At 40.1% G+C, this 18,380-nt stretch overlaps 1 protein-coding gene across 1 annotated transcript in view; it reads right to left on the bottom strand.

The window, feature by feature from the left end:
• Window positions 1-18,380, bottom strand: part of ST8SIA1 (ST8 alpha-N-acetyl-neuraminide alpha-2,8-sialyltransferase 1) — a 122,620-nt gene that overhangs the window by 42,473 nt on the left and 61,767 nt on the right. The window contains exons 3-4 of the mRNA XM_024575697.4: window positions 8,009-8,118; window positions 1,245-1,337 (exon numbers count right to left, since the gene is read on the bottom strand). Of these exons, the coding sequence (XP_024431465.1) occupies window positions 1,245-1,337; window positions 8,009-8,118 (203 nt within the window). The remainder of the gene's footprint in view (window positions 1-1,244; window positions 1,338-8,008; window positions 8,119-18,380) is intronic.

The following is an 18,380-nucleotide window of genomic DNA, read 5'->3' as shown; positions in this document are numbered from 1 at the left end:
TTATTGTTGGAAAAATAAATATCTACACATGGATTAAATTTCTTAAATATGAAAAATGAAACTATAAAGGTACTAGATAAATATAGTATAATTTTTTCTCATTGAAGGGGATGTGGATAAGAAAGATTATCCAAAAAAAGATTTTTTAATAAAAAGAAGCCATAAATGAAAATGAAACAAATTTCACTGCATCAAAAATGTTAAATTTTCATAAGACGTAAGTTAAAAGATGTGTGAGACTAGAAGAAAATATTTGTTACATATATAGCAAACAAATACAATATCTATAATATAAACAATTCTAGAAATCAACATAAACATACTTTAAAGCACAAAGTGAACAAGAAATATAAACAGGCAATTCACAGAAGCACAAATAGCCAACACCCACTCAGCCCTTCTTGTATTCAGAAAAAATACAGAAGTAAATACTGTACCATTTTTCACCCAACAAACTAACAAAAATTTAAAAGATGAATAGTACGTAATGTTTTCGGGATTAGGAAACAGCCAGTCTTACCCATGACTACTGAGGATGTAAATGGAACATTTTGGAAGGGTGTACTCACTCTTACTTGCTAGCTACACAAGAGAGTCTAAAGGCAATGTCTGAATCATCTTTGCAGAGATTGACTAATCCTCCACAGCTTACTGATGGGCTTCATCAACTAGAGACTGACCCGCAGAAGCTCCCACAGCAGCTGCCAACATTTCTGGAATCAATGCTAGAGCAAGAATCTTCCATCTGCTTTCCCAAATCTGATTGGATATAATGTGATATGATATCATCATACATTCCTAACAACATTCTGACAATGTTGTTATTTTCATGCATGCATATGCAGTAAATTGGTCATTTCTTTGTTTTTATTCTTAATAAATCTGATATTAATTCAGTTCAACAATCAATGCCAATCAATGAGTTAGGACTGAAGCCAACAAACTGGAAAGTAGTAGTAATGAGTAGGCAGGACATTGTGTTGCTTCTTTGAGCAAAACAATGGATCCACATGTTACCGACTCTGAAGGCAAGGAACAGAATCCCAGCTCAAGTGTGAAATAGTGTTTGGATTTCTGTAATGTTGCCTAGTTTATTTACAATTTCCTTCTTCATCCTTCCTGCCTACCCAGATGGTTTTCTTCTTTGTTACCTAAACTGAGTTATGCTCACTGCCTTTACGATGCTGAATATTTCACAAAGCTTCCTCTTTAGCTCCTCACCAACAGAAGTCACAAATGCTTACCTTTGCCGAATTATGCTGGGGTTAGCTGTCACTAGATGACTTTTGGACCCAACATCTTTAGTGTATTCACTTGACAAGGGAGGAAGATTGCATCTAGAGAAACAAGAACCAGCAGTTGAGAATGATTTTCCTACTTTCAAATCATCAGTAATCATAGCAAATAAGAATTTTTCTAAGGCTAGTGCAATTCACAAATGAAAGAAAACACCAGCCAGAGAGGGAAATGGTCTATGAAAGAAAAGGGGTGTATTTAGAATGAATTTACTCCATTCAAAATATTTTTGAGGTGGGAGGACAGGAAGTTTTAGACTTGAAATTAGAGCTCAGGAGGATGTGGTACACTGGGGGACACAGGACCTACACTGTTCTCTGCATACCTACAAACCTCAGGAGACAGAGGGGAATTGCGTGTTTGTGTTTTTCCTTCTTTTCCCAAATTCTGAATATAAGAGCGCATTCAGAACAAACTCTGCCTTGAACGTACTACTATAATGTACTAAATCAATGCATGCCCCGCTTTTGTGTACATGACTGATGTATGGGTTGATTACTGCTGAAGTCATAATGTTATGTCATCTGGAGAAATGCAGTGATTCTCCACCGTCCCAGTTCAGCCAAAGGAAAGATGCTTCCCGGTGAGAGAAATAGCTGCCTCTCTCTCTCTCTCTCTCTCTCTCTCTCTCTCTCTCTCTCTCTCTCTCTCTCACACACACACACACACACACACACACACACACACCACCTTCTCCCTGGTTTGCTTTCCTTGGCCACAATGTCTTACGAATGTTTACAATGGAAAAAATGGCAAGTGTAAAATCCAAATCTCACGGCTTGTCTACCAGTGCGAAATTAGACAAGTTAATTCATCTGTCAGGTCTCAGTTTCCCTATTACACAAAATGAGGACAGAGACTTTGCCTTTCTAATAAGCTTGTAAAGATTAAAGGAAGAAATGTATAAACGGTCCCTACTTTGATGGCTCACACATAGTAAAAGCTCAAGAATGTCACATACCAGGAGAAGCATATAAATGTAATTATACATCTATTATGTATGACCACCTCAAATGTATCTATAGTTTCCATTAGTTTTTATTTTATTTCCGTGTCCTAATTTCTCCTCTCCACCTGACTTCTACTAAATCAGGTCACCTTGTTCACTTTTTTTTTTCACTTCGACAACCTAAAGCATTATTTATTTGCAGGTAAAGAGATCTTACAAATGTTAATGTCTCTGCAGTTCCCCAACTAATACATTTTTCCTACAAATTTCCCCCAGGACATGGAATTATCTGGGCACCCACTCGGCCCATCAGCTCCAGTTCCCTTACATTGTCTCTTATTCACCCTGTGACTCCTACCACCTCAGGGCATCCTAGGTGGAAACCTGTCCCTGTTGATTTGGAATCTTCCCTTCATCTGTTCTTTGGTAATGAGATGCTGGTTCTTCTGGCAGCTACCCACAGAGAGTCAGGTAGTTAGTGAATTTTGCTGAGTGTTGATTGAGAACAAACACAATAAGCATGGTGGGGAGCCCAGCGGAAGCTAGTCGCAGAGCCTATTCTTGAGGCATCTCCGGCTAATGGGCACACCACATCTCATGAGGTTTCTCTGAGGACCCTTAGGACGTAGTGAGCTTAGGCATTAACAGCCAGGCTCAGCCGGCAGTGGTGCTGACCGCGGTCTTGTGACTTAATTGATCTTTGCAAACATGAAGATAACTTCCAGGACAAAACTCATGCTAAAATTTGGAGATTTGCCTCTTGAAGCAGCTTTGATCTTGGTGGTCCTTCACAACATTTGAGAATCAACCAGTTGATGTTAAAACTATAAACTCTGAACATTGCTAAGGAGTGCTGGCTACCTACTTTGTCATTCAATGAAGAAAATACTTTGTTTTTCTTTCTCTGTGTTCCTTGCAGGTAGAACCATGGTTCCTACCTCCTACCACAGCATAAAAGCTCAAGAAAAACTTGTAGATATTGACTGCCAATCCTACAGCAGAGGGAAATGCTTAAAACAATAAAGACAATATTTCATAAATGGTTTTCTGTAAAATAATGAAATTATATTTGGGGGTGAATATCTGCTTTAAGTTCCCTGGGTAAACTTTCTCTTCAAGTACAAATGTCTATAAACAGCCCTGTAGCTCTTTTCTTAGAGAAAGCACCCAATAATTTTAGCTCCTCAACTCCTAAATTGACAATTACATAGATTTACATAAAGGCATATTTAATAGGGTCAAATTGTTTCTAATAAGGCATAATTGCGGGAAAGTGTTTCACATTTTGGATTACCGCTTGTTGGCACAATTAACAGACATCAGTGGTTACAGTGTCTTAGTAGCTATGCTCATGATCCTAAAAGGTTAATCACAGAAGTGATCAAAATTGAAATATTCTTTGAATTGGGGTGTGGGAGTGGTGGAGAATAGGCTTGATGGAGAGGAATATTTAAATAGAAAAAAAACATAAAATTACTTTTTAAGTTTTATGTTTACTTAAGTATGCAAAACACACACTACAGCATAATTCAAAGGCACCAAAATGATGTTGCTGTAATTTGTGTTCCAGGGACACCCAATTCCTCTCTAAGCTGCAGTCACTGTTATCTCTCTCCTGTAGACCTTCTAGATAAATTTTATTCTGCAATATTATTTTTTAAAATTTTGCTTTTAGTTATAAAGCAAGCACTTACTTTGAAAGATGGCAAATTGATTTTTAGCATTAGAAGATGTGTTTCAAACTGTATAAAGAGGGGTAGGATCGAGGGTGGGGAGATGGGGCTGGCTGGGGTGGGTGGAAGTGGTGGAAAAAAATGAGGTAATGGATGTTTAACTAGACTTACTGTGATGACCATTTTGTAATATATACAAATATTGAAGCATTAGGTTGTATCCCTGAAACTAATATGTTAATTATACCTCAGTAGAAATAATTTTAAGAAATAAAGTGAAGTTTTTAAATTAAAAAAAAAACATATAAGCAAAGAAAATTATGGCATTGTTATACTCTTGTCCCGAAAGACGTTTTGAGCGCCGCTGCGGTACATCGCTGTGGAGAGATAGGGCTAGAGCTGCAGACGCAACTGTCCACGTACCCCGCAGCCTAGGGCCAGACACATGTGTTTCTCGCCACATTTACTCACTGAATGCTGAATTTTGAATGTATGCTACTATCTCAATTTTCTAAAGGCCCCCCAAAATGTGTAGTAAGCAGCCCTTTATAAATAGATCCATACGTGGTCCAATAAAAATAATTTTTAAACAATTTATCAACATTTAATTATGTCCATACTGTAAACCATAAATGAGGCTTTTAAAAAAAATTCAAGTGTGTCAGGAAAATAGCATCAGCCTTGAAATTAAAGCGAAGGCGCACGCACACATAGCTCCAGTTGTGATGCTATCTTCTGCAAATTCTTTTCAGTCCTCAGTGCCCTCAGCTGTCTGTGAACATTGTACTTGCCGCTGTGCTGGCATCCTAATCACGGGACTCATCGATTCTGAACTGGGATACATCAACGCCAGACTGGATACAACTCACACTTAGTCTGCTTTATTTACAATAAATGTGGCCCACAAGATAACCCCCTAAGATGCTTAGGCTTAGTCTTCCACATTTTACCTGTAAAATATCCATCTTCCTAAATGCAGTGACACACACATATGCACTCAGGAATAATACTGGGTTGGCCAAAAGGTCCACATGTTTTTTTCATAAAATAAAAGACCATTTTCACCAATAACTTTATTGATTGGGATATTTTGAGTATGCCGGCTATCTCCCACATGGTATAACTCTGATTGTTCTCAATGCCTAGATTTGATTGCTATCAACTTCAACAGGTCTACCCGACTGTGGAGCATCATCCAGCAAGAAATCTCTAGCACGAAACTTTGCAAACCAATTTTGACATGTTCAATCAGTCACAGCATCTTCTCCATACACTGTGCAAATCTATTTCTGCATTTCAGTTGCATTTTTACCTTTCTTGAAATAATAAAGCATAATATGCTGAAAACATTGCATATTTTCTTCTATCTTCAATATTAAAATGGCTACACAAAAATTCACCAATTTTGATTTTTTTAAATACACGTTGATATGACAGCTGTCACAATACACTCCAACACAATTATTCTGAGTGAAGTTAAAGACAACTAAGCACTGCTAGAACCATCTTACAGAAAACACCAAACGAACATTTTAGCCAACCCAATATAAAAAGACATTTATTGTACTGCCTCCTTCTGCACTGCACTAAGACCTCTTGAAGTCACTTAACATCCCTGAATCTGCGAGCATAATATTATCCATTTCTTTTTTCTTACATAGCTTTTGGAAAGAGCAAATGAATTTATAATCAAGAGCAATTTGAACGTTTAAATGACTATATTAACGGTGTTACAATGACATAGTATTCATACAATCACAGATAGAATCAGAGTTTCTGCAGTGGAAAGGCTTGAAGAATTCCTTGCTCCCACCTCCTCGAGTACCTTAGAAAGCTGAGCCCCAGCAAAGGTAAATGACTTGCTGTGGATTACAAGCTGGCTTGTGGCCAGGGCCTGCCCTCCTACCCCTCTTCCTTTGTTGGCTTCTCAGCCTCTGCCTAATGCCAATATACTGAAGTGAGTACCTGAATTTGCCCCAGGGTCTCTGTTCTGTCTGTCCTCTCCAGGCGATTGTGTCCACTTCTATAGCTTACATACATCTCCAGCCCTACCTCAAGCCATTCCTATAACTCATGATACTGTGACGGCCCTTGCTGTCTTTCCCACAGTAAAGCCTTAAAAGGCTGTGTCTGTGCCCAGGGTGGAATGGCTGGTCCCAGACACCACTTCTCCTCAGAAAGGTCCAGCTATGCTCCCCGCTCCCGCTACAGTCTGTCTCTGCATTACCCCATCACAGCACTAGCACACCTCCAGATTTTAAGCCCATGACAGAATTGTCCAACATGCCATTTCCAGGTCTGGCTAAGGCCTAATACAGTGTAGGTACTCCATAAACAGAAGTTATACTGACTTGAATAAACAAAATTATATTTTTATCTTCTCCATTTTCCTATTGTCTGTATATACTAATGATGATAATGATGATGATGATGATGATGATGATAATAATAATTGCAATGGAAAGGAAAATGCTGTCCTACATTGGAAAAACTATGGCAGGACATCTCCCCATGTAAAAAGATCTCCCCATTCTGCTGCAGGTTTCACCAATGAGGTTAGAAATATCTCAAGAAGCCCAGCTGTTACCCTGACTGGTGTGGTTCAGTTGGTTAAGCATTGTCCTGCAAAGCAAAAAGTTGTAGGTTTGATTCTAGGTCAGGGCACATGCCTGCGCTGCAGGTTCAATCCTTAACGGGGGCACATGTGAGAAGCAACTGATTGATGTTTCTCTCTCACATCAATGTTTCTCTCCCTCTTTTTCTCCTTCTCTTCCCTTCTCTCTAAAAATAAATAAGATCTTTAAAAAAAGAAGCCCAATTCTCTTTCTCTGAGGGGAAACCTGGTCCTCTCTCATGTTTGTGGCTTCCCCTGAAACACTCTCAAATAGTTTTTAGTTTTTTTAGTTTCCCCTTATCTGCTTAGCTCAGAGCTCAAAGATGGTTTAGTGTTCTCTTACTTACCTTGCCAAAAGGTAGACTATTGTAATAGTAGACCATTTCGACATTACTATTATCCTTAAAAATGAACACAAAAACCCAATCCTCCTCCTTCCTTTGCTGATGTTTCCTTCCTCTGAGTTCCCTCAGTATTTTCAGTGACAAATATGTTCTTTTTCCAGAATACATCTGAGTGTCCCCAGAGAAGGTAAGCTCCAAAATTACTGCTCCAGCAGGCCGTTCTCTGACTTAAGCTCCCACCTCTCTCTCATCCTCACCACACACCCTCGGCAGGCTCTGGAGGACCCCAGCATTCGCCCCGTGTGGCTCCTCCCTTCCTCTCTCCTTCAGAGGGTGCCTCTAAGGCCCCCTAGCCAGCCAGACTTCAAGGTGCGTCACTGAACACACTCTCCAGCCAGGACCCTACATGCTGTCACTCCTTGTCCTTCTTTCCTTTCACTCAGACAATCCCCAACTTGTGTCAATCCAATCACATGCTGTCCTCACTCCTGGTCAAAAATTGCCCAACAGGACAGGTCAGTGCCGCTAGTTTGATGGTCTCTACCCTTGGTTGGAGGTGTTGCAGCAATTCCTTCACATGCCACTGCACAGGCCTCCTGTTTTCCGCTGGCAGTGATGCACACGCCACCGCTCTGCTCAGTCCTTTATTCCAAGCTTACTCCCTGCTCGAAACTTATTCCCTCTCCTGCTTCCAGTTTTCCTCATCAGGCACAGACCAAATCCCTCTTCAAATCCGACCTGCTACTTAAAAATGCTTTTGTGAAAAACAAAGAGTAGTATAAAATGAAATGAATACATTAAAGTGTTTATTCATAGAAAGTTAGTCTTCAGAAAAATGTTTCAAGTTTTAATTGCCCAACTGTGTAATGTAAAATAAAATCTGTGTGTTTCCACTTTGGGGGTCTGCCCATGACCTCTGAACCTTTCTCTGCTTTGTACTTTTCTTGGGGCAGGTTCCCTTGCTCCCCTGGCCCTTCTCCTGAACTCACTTGTATATGAATTTGAGGCGAAGCTAAAGAGCAGCTACAACTGATTAACCACAAGTGACTAGTTTTGAAAGGCCCCGGGGCTGGTGGGAGGGGTGGGGAAAAGGAGGAAAGGCAGAGGCCACGCTGGGGGTGCTCTCTCTTACCGCATGACAAAATTTGCTTCATCTATTTGACGGCCACAGCCACTCTTCTTCAGAATCCCACCATTTCCCACCACCGCACATTTCTTCAAGGGCAGCTGGAATGGGGTTGCCTAGCAACAGAAAACAAGGCGGGTTTTCACTGCAGAGAACACACAACTACTCACAAAATCATTGTTTACAGCAGATCCTTTGGAGGAATTGACTAAAGACTAGGCAGAGTGAAGAGAACATGTAGGAAGAAAGATGCAAGAAGTTTGTAAGGAAAAAAACTATCCTGTTCCTTTGAACTTAAAAAAAAACTAACTCCTTGAAGTGCATTTAAATAAACACTTTTTTTTCTGTATCATATTGGCCATGCACATAGTATTGTCTGCCATGGAAAAAACAAAAATCCGAGCTATACATAGACATATTTTTAAAGGCATTAAACTGGGAACAAATTCAAATGCAATTTCCTTTATTCATACAACTGGTTATGTGCACTCAGCAAACATTGCTGAGCATTTCCTATGCTAACTCTTGTGTACTGCTACAAGGACACAGAAGTCACAGGACTCAGGACTCACAGTTTGGAACACGAGGTGAATGTGAACAGATATTCTTATGTAAAAGACTCTAATGTAATGTTGAAATTGCTGTAGGAAAGGTCGGCTCCAAACATGGTGGAGAATTCTATACAAGAGCAAGAAGGCATTTCTGCCAAGTCGACTCAGGGAAAGCTTTCTCACTTGCGATGAATTTCAAAGGATGAGCAGTTTGGCCAGGCAGAGAAGGCAGCCAAAACAAAGGCACAAAAGTATGCTGAGAGCCAATGTGGTGTTTATGAGCAACTGAACACACTGGGTGGGTCTGTCTAGAACTTAGGAGGCACTGAGGGGCAAGAGACTTGTAACTGACCCAGACAGCATGTGACTTTCTTTCTGCAAACATGGAACTGGGCTGCAGAGAAAATGTTCACTGTACCTGCGTGTTCTGAAGTGCTATTTATAGTACCAGGGAATATCAAAACCCAGCAATAGGCCCTGAAAGTGAAATGCATCATTTGGTCTCTTTTAGCTAGATCAGCAAGAACCACCAGGTTCTTCCAGCCTGCTGAAACAATGTATAATGGCTGGAGTTCTTTGGGAGACTGTTCTGTACATACCTGGTACATAAAATAACTACAGTGCTATTAAGTAGGCCATCCTGGATGAATCTGAAGTAAATACCACAGATGACACCAAAAGAATAAATATTGAATAGAATAAATACATGAAAGTATACTATAAAAACCTTGCCCAGGCATAAAATAATTAAACAAGAAAAAACATTAGAGAAATCTCTGTGCTCATCAGTAGCTGAGGAAGGCTTTTAATGCAGCACAAGAGGACAGAGTTTCACTTACTAGGTTTCTGGTAGGTAAAAGGAACAACCAGATCTATGAAAACACAGTTGAGGAAGGTACAGTACTTAAAGTGTAAAGTCTCAGCACTTGCCCGCCCAGAGTTACCAGTTCCCTGCACGACCACAACAGAGCCCAGTGGAGTGAACCCCAGAGCAGGGTGCATAGATGGGGGGCGGGCAGAGGCCAGCACTCTCACACGTCCAGGATTATCCAGGATGATATGTAGCATTTTTCTCAGTCAGTCCTGAGAGGGGAGAGTTTGAAATCAACACTCGAAACTCATTAGACTTATAAATTGTTAGGTAAGATTTAAGTATTTATGCTTGAGTTAGCTGTTCATTTAAGGCACAACTATTTACTAAGTGCTACTATACCAGGAATTGTCCTGGGTGACAGAGAAATAAGTGATAATCCCCGTCGCCCTAGAGCTTAATTCTAGTGGGGAAATGGATGATAAATAAAGATAAATGAGTAAAATGAAGAGAGTGTCAGGTGGTGAGATGGGCTGTGGAGAGAAAGAAATCATTGGCAGCAGAGGATCAGGAGACACTTTTGAAGAGGAGCTGGACTTAAACAGTGGGGCAGGGAGGAACTCGAAGGAGTCATACAAGCAAATCCCTGAAGCAGATGAGGTTGTGCGCCTTACTAATGATGGTGGGACCTGCTGGTAGAGACCTTGAGGAGGGAACGTTCTGGGGTTTGAAAGAACAGCAAAGAGCCCACTGTGTCTGGAGATGAGTGACAAGGGGGCAGAGTAGGAGAGGAGATCAGAGAGTTGACTGGTTGGGGTGTTGGGGAGCGAATTCTAGAGGGCCTTGTAGGGTCTGGTAAAAGGCTTTGAGTTTTATTTTAAGATGACAAATCAAGTCACTGAATGGTGAGCAAAGGAATGACAATATGCCATATTTTGGAACGATCACTTGCTACTGTGTTAATAGGCTGTAGGATGTCACGGGCAGAAAGCAGCAGACCAGTTAGGAATCTCCTGTTACAAGAGACTGGAGATTCTGGGGGCTTAGACTAGAGTTATAACAGCGGGCAGAGTGAGAGGTAAGCAGATTCTGGAGATATTTGAGAAGAAGAGCTGACTGGATTTGCTGATGCAATGGAAATAGGTAGGGTAAGAGAAAAAGAGAGAAATCAAGAATCATGCCAAGGTCAACTATAAAGTTGGACTTGCCATTTATTAAGATATGGAAGATTATGAGAGGAATAGGTTTTTAGGTAGATGATCTGGAGCTTAATTTTAAATATGTCAAGTATGAGATGCCCATTAGACAGTTTAGTGGCAAAGTCAAGTAGGCAACTGGATATATGAGAATACAGTGAGAAAATTGGTCTTCCCTGAGATAGAAAGTTGGGAGTGATCAGCATACAGCAGGCATTTAAACTCAGGCGACTAGGTGGTAAATGAGTGTAGACAGAGGAGAGAAGAGGTCTAAGGCCTGAATCCTGGGCTCTCCTCAGCAGACTGAGGAGAGATCAGTAAAGGAGACTAGGAGAGAGTGGCCTTGGGAATGGGAGAAAATTACAGTGAAGAGCGGTGTCTTGGAAGCCAAGTAAAAGAAAAGTATCTCAAGGAGGAAGGAGAAAAATTGCATCAAATACTACTGTAGATCACGTAGGAAAAGAGCTGAAAACTGCCACCGGATTTAGCAACAGGAGGTCACTGGTAACCTTAACAAGGACAGATTAAGTTCAGTAGTGAGGACAGAAGATTGGCCTGAACTCAGTGAGTTATACATGTATATTTGCATATCTATTTGAATATACTACGGTTTATTTGAAAAGTATGGGTTCACTCATCCTCAACTCATATTTAGTTTGCTAATCCGCACACCCGCCCCCACCCCCACCCCCCCCCGCCCCCGCCTAGTTGTTGCTAGTTGTTGTTAGAGAGGTCGCAGAACAAGACTGACTGGCAATCCCAAGTTTTCAGGCAAGAATCTGGGCCCAGAACAAGCAGGTCTTGGAAGTAGCAACATAAACCTTGGTACAAATACTCCTCCATAACTTCCAGGTGGTGGGGTTATGGGATTGAGGGACAGGCTGTCAGGCCCTTTGGCATTCTGCTTCCTGTCTCTAAAGGGGGATAAAATTGCACAGGATTTTTTGTTGTTGTTGCCTTTTTTTTTTTTTTTTTGACAGAGAGAGAGAGAGAGATGGGAACATCAATTTGTTGTTTTATGCCTTCATTGGTTGACTCTTTCTTGTATGTGCCCCGGCAGGGCAACTGAACACACAACCTTGGCGTATCAGGATGGCGCTCTAACTAAATGAGCTACTGGGACAGGGCATGAGATTATGTGAGATGATATGTGTAAGGCACCTCTCAGAGCCATGGATATGGTCATCCATTCATCTTCCTCCACTTCTACACCCCCTTCCTCCTTCCAGCAGAGTGTACTACCTTGTTTAAGCCACGAAATACCTAGGTTCCATGGGTTCGGGGGATACATGGTGAAACAGTGATTTATCTAACTCTGTCTTAACAACTGGAATAGTTTATTAGCAGAACATTTAACTATTAAGCCAATAAACTATAATAAAAAATGTTAAGCCCTCCAAGAAAAACTCAGTGAGAAAAACAGAAGCCATTTCTGACTTTTTTCCTGGAAATATTTGTTTACTACTTCTCCATTTGGTCAATTTGTAGCCCTCACACAAGTAATTTCATGTCGTAAGTATTCCTTGAGTGCCTAAGCTGCACTCTTCCGGGAACTGGTAATACATCAGTGAACAATAAGAAATCACCAATGCAGTAAAGAGAGGAAAATTGTAATTGAGAAAACACTGACATTTTTAAAAAGTAATTGTGATAACATCATTATGCTAGTTTGGAGCACAGAATATCTCAACCTGACAAGGGCCAAAACTCACCAGAATAATGTATGAACAAGGCGTCCATACACCTCTTTTCTGAGTATACTACGTAGAAAGAACTTTCGGTCACCCAATTCCACACGAATATTATGATTTTTGGCAGAAGTACTTTTATTAAGACACTCCATCCTTTCTCTTCAAAGGTACTTTCATATGTCCAGGAAAGAAAGTATCTATTGGATCTGAGATGGTAGTATACTCTTTCTGCTAACCTTAAAAACTACTACTGTAAATCAGAGATGAACTAGGCAGATTGACTATAACAATGAACTCAAAATATTACTTGAGCACAATTTCATCTTACGGATCTCTGTCCAAATATTTTCACCTATCACTCGGCCCATCTGTTAACGGCTATCTTCTTAATGACCATGTTACTCAGTGTAGTAACCATCTGTGTTCAGCTATGTCTGCTAGGTCCCTCAAACTCTCGGTGTTTCAATGGAAGTCAGGAACGGTAATAACTATCCCACGTATCTCCCAGGACAATTATAAGAATTTTAAAAAGGTGAGGTATTGAACATCATAAAACCCTGAAGTCCGATATCATTATGTGATATGAATACATTATAACATACTAAAAAATTAAATTCTATGGGGAAAATATCATTATATTGCTAGACCACTGTGTCATTTATCTTTGTGTGAGATACTTTCAATTTCAAAGATTTATATAGATTTTGAACAAAATATTTTTTATCATTGGACCTTTGAGAGTATATCTCCTACTTCCATCAATCAACAAGTTTTAAATATACATTTTGTAGAATTCATTGCAGGTAACATATCTTTTTGCTCAAGTCTCTGTAGCCAAACAAAGTGCAGATGATCAACAATGTGTTCAATAAGTTAATCATTTAATCGGCAGATTTATGTTGAGTATCCAATCAATTTTCAACAATACCTGACCTAAAGGCATTTCCTTAATGTCTTAATGGATGCATAATTTAATTCCCAAAATTAAAGAACAAATGTGAGCCCCACCACTATCTACATATGAGCCAATTAATAAAACCATTCAGAATCTTGCTTCTGAGATACTCCTTATCCTTACCATCATCCAACAGCTTACACTGCCTGTGCCTCTTCTTAAATAGCCCTGATGCCTAATTTCCCTTCCCATTCCACAATTATTTGTTGAGCACCTATTATGGGCCAGGAGCTGTTCTGGATACTGGGAATACATTGGTGAACAAAGTAGACATGTACTCACTCCACGTGTGGAGCTCATGTTCTAACAGGACTAGCAGGATGTAGCAGATGTGATAGGAAAGGGCAGAGTGCTGCAGGGTTAAGAAATATCCCTGAGGAAGTGACACTGAGATCTGAGATCAGAAGATTAGGCATAAGAAAAGCAGTAGAGATTCCTATTCTATTAAATAACCTTAGAAAGGTTAAAAACAAAGACAAAAGTTAGGGCCTTTGATGTTTTATGGCATGAATGAAGGTAAAAAGACATTATTGGCTAGAAGACTTTTTTTGGAAACAAATCACAAGTGCCAACTCTGAAAATATTCCTGGTTGACAACATGACTTTTGGAAGAATATTATTAAAATATGAATAATTTAAACCTTGGGGGGGGGGGGGGGTTGTGCCATATGTGAGTATCCCAGAATGGCTTTTATGAGTAAGTGAATGAAGCATTATTTACGAGTCATCTCCAAAGTCAGATACCTCACTTCATCCTCCTCTTCACAGGCAATCCACAGAAGACAGCAAAGCACTAAGAGGCAGTGACCGTGCCTGCTCATTTTCCATCCCATAGACACAACTAGATGTCTTGGATGAATTCCACTGCCTCTCTAAGCAACTGAGTTAGCCACCATCATCACTAATTGTGTTTGAGTTTGAGCATGCCTTGAGGGGGGAGGGGAGAAGTTAGGAGGTGCATGGAGAAAAAGAAAAATGTAAACCATTTCATAGAAAGAGAACTGGATTAAACAATGCCGTGATTACTATATTCGCAAGAATACACATTTCGGTAAAATAAAGCACTGGTGATTACAAATTAAGTTACAATAGTCTTTGAAAGAGGATACTTTGGAGGCACATCTACAATGTAAAAAATTACCATCACGCATTGATATAAAATCAGCATCAAAGAATAAAAAATGTTCGACAGAACAAGAGCAGAGATTAGGAGGCATGCTACAATGTCCCTGCATCCAAGTTATAAAGAGTCACTAACCTTAAATCTAGGCATCTTGGGAGTACAAGGAAGCCAAAAAGTTTTGAAATCCCAGAAGCAGCCCACTAAGGATTCCATCTACAGTGAACCTCTGCTAGAAACAATCTAACCCCCGAACTAACAGGAAGAAGCCCTAAACCACACACCTTTATGAGAACTGAACAACAGACTAAGTCAGATTAAGCAGACTATTGGCCAATTAAATATCTTTATTTCAAGAGCTAACTTACATTTTTAAATGCTCTCTTCCTCTTGAAGATGACAACAAGGGACTCTTTTAAATTTAATACAGTACATATCAGTCATATCAGATATAACTCTTACCATCCTTCACCGCTTCAATGTATATTCCTCAGATGCACTGAATAACTTTTTCACCTACCTTGTTCCAGATACTCCTTCCTCCAGCTTCCCCCTACCACTCTCTGCTCCTGTTTGACAAGTAACCTACCCTTCACGCCTTGGTGCATTTACACTTGGGGAAAGGAGAAATGCCATAAATATTTCTGAATAAACACTGTTTCACAGCTTTAAAAAAAGTGAGACTCTCAAGTTAAATTTTGCTGATTTTGTTACACATGTAACTTTACCTCTTAGCTAGAAGACTTGGCACTTTTATTTTCACACTTCAAAATTGAAAGAAAAATTCTTTGTTTTTGCTTGTTTTGCCCTCTACCACGGTCCAAACTCTTTGATAGAAAGGGGGAGTGAGTCTTCCTTGTCACCCAGTGGTGTTTCAAAGTCAGCAAAATTACCAGGCCATTCAGTGTTTAGAGCACCATCAAGCCCCACGATGAAGAGGAATCAATGTCATTGTTAGATGTGGGTCTCAGGTCTTAATCAAAAAGCAAAGATTTTGATTTGCAACACTTCAGAGTGGCCTGAAAAGCTGTCACCAAATTCCAGCTGCTATTAGTCACAATGTCAAAACATATGCTTGCCCTTATTGATGAAATCTCAAGCTTTTGTCCCTAAGAACATGAACTCACACATCTAACTGCAGTTCGACCCATTCATTTCTATGTACCGTCACCCATGTATCCACGTGGACTCCCACACATAATTATGTTCCACCCTCACACATAATGTCTCACCCATATGTTAATTAAATCCTCAACCTAGGCATCTAAATATACCCCCTGCCTCACTTCTAATTACAACCCCCCTCTTACTAATGTAATTACACCATTCAGCCACCCACCTAATTATCCCTCGTTGACATGTTTAATTGTACTGCCCTGCTCAAGGACCTACGTACGTTCTAACCAGTGCATCAGTTCAGCCCCCAACCCTTCAACAATGTTCTTCAGACGCACCTCTCTCTGTCTCTGTACCCCACTTTATTATTGCAGCTAAGGACTGACAACTCCCCACCAGTGAATTCTTAGTAAACAAGGCACCCAGGTAAATAGGCAAGATAATGAAAGATGCATACAGCTGACTCAAAGGCATCTTTGGGCCTTCCCAGTAAAAGAGCAACTTTGGATTTGCCCTTTTTAGTCATTTAACTAGCCCCTTGGATGTCCAAATTAAAATTTTTGCTATTTTCTTACTTTGTATATATAAGCATTTTTATGATGAAAATATCCAGTAAGTAATTTACCTCAGAGACAAATGCTTCTCATTACAGATAGTATTGCACTCTTAAGAAAACATTGCCCAAAACTTTGCCTGGAGATAAATATTTGTAAGTACTAATTATAGAATATTTGCACAACCCTACCATTCAAGGAAGTTTAACTGTTCTTCAAATACATGAAAACAAATTTCCCGCACATGGCTGCTCAGATTTGCATTCCCATTTCCACTCATAAAATTGGGGTTTTGGAAAGGGTAAATGCAGTATTAATATTCTTTGTACACAGGATGCATCTCTGCAAATTGAATGGTGTGAATATTTATATAATGGGTACTATATCCCTATTAAAATGTTTACTCAATCCATTCAAAAAAATAACAAGCGTTGCAAGGAGTATTATGTATTTTTCACGTGTAATGTGTTATTGTGCATATGATCTCAGAAACCAAATATAACATCGGTTTGGGCAACTAGTCAGCAGATTCATGAAACACTTCATAATCCACTCCTGGTTAACTCAGATTTGTTACTCATGTTGTTTCTGACCCACGAATGTCAAAACAGCGAGGAAGGCCGTGACTATACTTCAGGCCAGAGGTTGGCCACATTACAAGAGTCCTTGAAACCATGGGGTGTTTGTCCGTGGTGGAAAGAAAAGGAAATATGAGGGACATGCACAACATTTCAAAGGTACCGGCCAGTGATTCCCAGCAGCAGCGGGAACTAAGCCCCATGACACTGCTAGACTCCGTATTCTCAACTCCAGAGGTGGGAGGGCTACCGAGGGATCCTCTTTCTGTAGATACAGGCAGCGTGGCTTCCTGTTAGTGAGCACAGCCTCACAGCCTACCTGCCTGCCTGTCTGCATCCGAGTCTTGACGTAATTTTTCTTCCATGACCACTGGCAAGGTATTTAACCTTAGTGTCTCGGCCTTCTCATTTGTAATAACGGCACGCAGCTCGTACAGCTCTTGTGAGGAATAAATGAGTTCTGTCTGGCACAAGGTAAGTGATCACTTTTTATTTTCAGTGGAGCAACATTTTCTCAGCAACACAGCCTAGAGAGCTGGAAGTCAACGTTACTCATCTCTTGATATTATCCTAACGCCTCCTCTACAGGGCTCTTCTGTTCTCCTCTTGCCACCTCCACTGTGAATGCAGGGTGGGGCCAAAGTAGGTCTACATTTGTGAGTATGCAAAACACAGTTTATTCTTGTACTATCATTTATTAATTATTGTATTATTTTCCATATGAACAACTGGGAACTACTTTTGCCCCACCCTGATAAAAAAAGTGGTTTATAACTTAGTTGGCTTCTAATTCTTGCCTATCATCCATCCTTCACTCTCATATGCTAGTTATTCTTCTTAAATGAAGGTGATGGTATCACAGGTGTTTGCAGATGTGCAAACACATCAAACTATGCACATTAAATATGTGTGGTTCTTCATATATCAATTATCCCTCAGTAAATCTTTAAATAAACAAAGGCTAGTGCAAATCACTCCCCTATAAAAAATGTACAAAATGTGCCATGTTCACCCCTTTCTATAGACAAAAATGATCGAGATCTTCACTGAAGCCCTCAGGACCCACCACCAGCCCCACTGCATCATCTGTGCCCCCGCCCAGCATTCCCTCCACACGGTTTTATCGGCCTGTCTTTCCTCCAACACAGTCTGAATTCCTTGTCTCCATTCTTTTGTTGAGGGCTACAGTGCCTCCTCCCTTCATCTCCCTACTTTCCCAATTCCATTTTCTAACTACCACATTATTTTTCATCCTTAAGATCTATAAAGTGCCTGCAAGTATTGTGTTCGATAAGATGCCCTGAAAATTTAAGGAATGCTCAAAAATTGAAACAGATCAGAGGGACATTAAAATTCATTTATGCTTAACGAGTCATGAGAATTATGTATTAAGCTGTGCACAGTGGCTTCTAAATATATGTGGGATTGAATCAAATCATCTCTTCAATACTTCAGAGACTTTCAAAGTTATTATCATTGATGTTATTTTGTTTGTTTTGCAGTGAAAGTCAAGATCATACGCAGAAAAACACCATTAAATGACAAAAATAAAGCAATAAAAGAGATGTTCTTTGAGGTAGAGGGTGGGTGCCCTTCCCTGATCTCTTCATTTCTCTCTTATTTCTGAAAATGACACTTAGACAGCCCAGGGAATTTCTGGTTTAGAAAACCACTCATCTAATCAAACTCCAGTTTTCTTGGAAATGAGGAACTATAAACATCAAGTACATTTCAGTTAAGAACATGTGGCAGGTATTTATTGAATGACAACCAAGCACATACCAGTCACTTTAAGAGGTGCTGAGG

This window comes from Desmodus rotundus, chromosome 3 (genome assembly GCF_022682495.2).
Source record: "Desmodus rotundus isolate HL8 chromosome 3, HLdesRot8A.1, whole genome shotgun sequence".
Lineage (NCBI taxonomy): Eukaryota > Metazoa > Chordata > Mammalia > Chiroptera > Phyllostomidae > Desmodus > Desmodus rotundus.
This window is presented reverse-complemented; position numbering and strand designations above follow the sequence as displayed.